Raw genomic sequence first — 2779 nt, forward strand, 5'->3', positions numbered from 1 at the left:
AAGTAGCCTACCTGAAACTGAAGGAGATTCTTGCAGAGGTAAGTCACCTGGCATGAACGGCGGCTGGGGGGGCACGGCTGCACCAGCAGCGGGGAGCTCCTGCAGATGCTGCCGGCAGTGTCAGCAGCAGACGGGCAATCCGGGACTGTCAGCTTTTTGCAGGGGGTGCACCGCCGAGTGTAGGGGGTTCACGTGGATCCCCTGCACATTGCCCCTGTCACCTGGGGCATCTCTGCCTGTACAGGCTGCTGGAAATGGAGAATGACTTGGTGGGAGGGGCGGGGGGGAAGGATGGCAGACAAACGTACCATTTCCCAGCACAGTCAAAATGGTGAGTAGCAGTAGGGTCCCCACTTGAGGGAGATATGGAGGCACATGCCCAACTCCATGCACTTTTGGCTTTGGTGCCTATAGTTAGACTGAAGTGCCCTGCTGACTTGTGCATTGGCAGAGGCTTTTCTTCCTGATCTGGGATCGTTATCGGCAGAAGCCGTCTTGGCTAGGGACCAGGTCCTCTAGCATTGCATGGGGCCAAGTGTCCTGATCTCCATCAGGAAGTGATCAGCGACTTTCACAAGTTCAGTCATGATACAAATACCAAGAAACAGAGGGAACCTTGGCCCCTGCACCGGACAGAAGACATCACCTGGCATTCAGTATTTGGGCTGCTGGCATGTTTGGCTGAGCTGTAACAAATAGCAGAGGGGTCACAGTGCTCCTATAAGAGGGGCAGCTACTGTCATCCTCTTTTGCAGGCAGGGGAGCTAAGATGTAAAAGGGTAGGTGACTTGACCAGAATAACAGGGGGAGTCAGTGTCACACCTAGGTTGCAAGTGCAAGTATCCCCCATGCTCAGCCTCTTGCCATAGATACACACCCACCCTTTTAAACCTATTTAGAGCTGTTCAGATATTAATGACTTCCTGGAGACGAGCTCGTCTGTTCCCAGCAGCGTTCTGGGTGCTGCAGTTTCGTCCTCAGCTGTGAACTGATCTCTGGGCTCCACAGAGAATTCTGCTCTCAATGTTTTCTGCAGACCCCTTAAAACCAGCCCTAATAATCCAGAGGGTCTAGGATAACACACTCCAGGCTCTCTGATGAGCAGAGCTGGAGACACATTAGTACAGATAGTACTGCTACTGGGAGTATTAGTATAGGTAGTTACTACACATTAGTACAGGTAGTACTGCTACTGGGAGAAGCTTAGATGGTAGACTAACCTGGAAGATGAAGATGGAGCAAGGGTGCAGATACATGGCATATTTACTCCAGAATAATAATTTAACTCTGTTGTAAAGATCAGGGACAACTAGTTCTCCCAAACTGGGTGCCCAAAGCAGGTGCTGTAACAGAGTCTGGTCACTACGTGGCGGAGGAGCCAGTTTTAAGCAAAGGACTACCCCAGAATGGAATTGCATGTGCCCATTACCACTGTCTACTTTTTATCAGAGAAACTTTCTTCAGAGTAAATTTATATTTGACCTCCTCAGAAGTGATGCTACAGCAGAGAACAGCACTTCCTCCAGAGTAAATGTGCTGGGTAGGGTGTTCATGCCAGTTTTCCTTTGCAGCAAACAGAGATGGCCCCAGAGCAAGCATAGTGAGTGTGTCATATGTCCTTACGCTGAGCCCTGAAGGCTGAAGCTAGATGGCATCAGATGAGCAGAGGCATGCGTTTTTAACACTGAGTGTAATGTGGGCAGTTTTACCAAAGGATATGTAGGATCATATGAAGCCCTCAGATCAGCAGTTCACAAACTTTTTTAGACTGAAGGCAGTCCTTGGAGAGAGCCTGCTCTTACTTTTCACTTAGACTGGATGATCTATTCGGGTCCCTTCTGACCCCTAACTACTATGAAACTTGTTTTATGAACTCAGGGAAATACTAGGGTAATTATTCTATTGCAAAGAACTCAGACCACAGCATATCTGAACATTTCTGATACCGTGGATTCCTATTTGACATCTCTGGGTTTGTCGTGAGAAACATGTTTCACATCTGGCAGTGCTAATATTGCATGGCATCCCACAGCACCCTTGAAAGGATTTCAGGGCACCCCAGGGTGCCGTGGCACCCTGATTGCAAATCACTGATCTAAATCAAGATGGCATGTATTTCTAAAAGAGGAGCTTTTCTTCAGCTGCACCGGACAGGCTGGACACAAAGGTTGCTAGTGAAATGTAGTGGCCCGTATTTCTCAGCAGGTCTGACTGTCTTTTTCTGGGCTTAAAATCTGTGGATTTAGGAATAATTTAGAGAGCAATAAATGACCTTTCTACTTCTGTGTATTCTTACAGGAAATCAAGAAGGCCCAGGGACCCAAGAAGTCCTGAGTTCTGTCTGCTTGGACGTTTTAACATTGTCTATCATTCCCCAGATGCTTCACAGCTTTTTATTCCAAAAGAGACATTCCCTTTTATCCTGATCCCCTTCCGAGCAACAACAGGATGTTAATATTAAAAGGCAACAAAATGGCACCCAGTCCAAACCAACCTTGTATTTGTGTTAGCCAGGGGGTCCTGGCACTTCCTGGGTGTGTTTCTAAGTTGGTATGAAGAGTCCAGGCAGGCAACTGAGAGCAGTTGTCCTTTATTTCCCGACCAAAGGTCCCGTGAGTTCCTCCGGGTTGTCCGGCTGCTGCTGCCAGCCTCTGCCTGTGTAATTGGAGCGTGTAGTGTACATAGTGGTAAGCAGTACAAAAGGTGGGTGTGCTTGTCTCATGCCACGGTTACCTGTGCCACCTGCTGAGGGAAACTGCTTGTCCCATTTCCTCCTGCA

At 48.5% G+C, this 2779-nt stretch overlaps 1 protein-coding gene across 3 annotated transcripts in view; it reads left to right on the forward strand.

Moving 5' to 3' along the window:
- GUK1 (guanylate kinase 1) overlaps nucleotides 1–2493 on the forward strand; it is a 43746-nt gene extending 41253 nt beyond the window's left edge. For all 3 annotated transcript variants that reach the window (XM_019508044.1, XM_019508045.1, XM_019508046.1), the window contains one exon: nucleotides 2299–2493. In XM_019508044.1, the coding sequence (XP_019363589.1) occupies nucleotides 2299–2334 (36 nt within the window). In that variant the 3' untranslated portion in view covers nucleotides 2335–2493. The remainder of the gene's footprint in view (nucleotides 1–2298) is intronic.
- The last annotated feature ends 286 nt before the right edge of the window (nucleotides 2494–2779 follow it).

This window comes from Gavialis gangeticus, unplaced genomic scaffold (assembly GCF_001723915.1).
Source record: "Gavialis gangeticus isolate Ggan-Ray unplaced genomic scaffold, GavGan_comp1, whole genome shotgun sequence".
NCBI classification, from domain to species: Eukaryota; Metazoa; Chordata; order Crocodylia; family Gavialidae; genus Gavialis; species Gavialis gangeticus.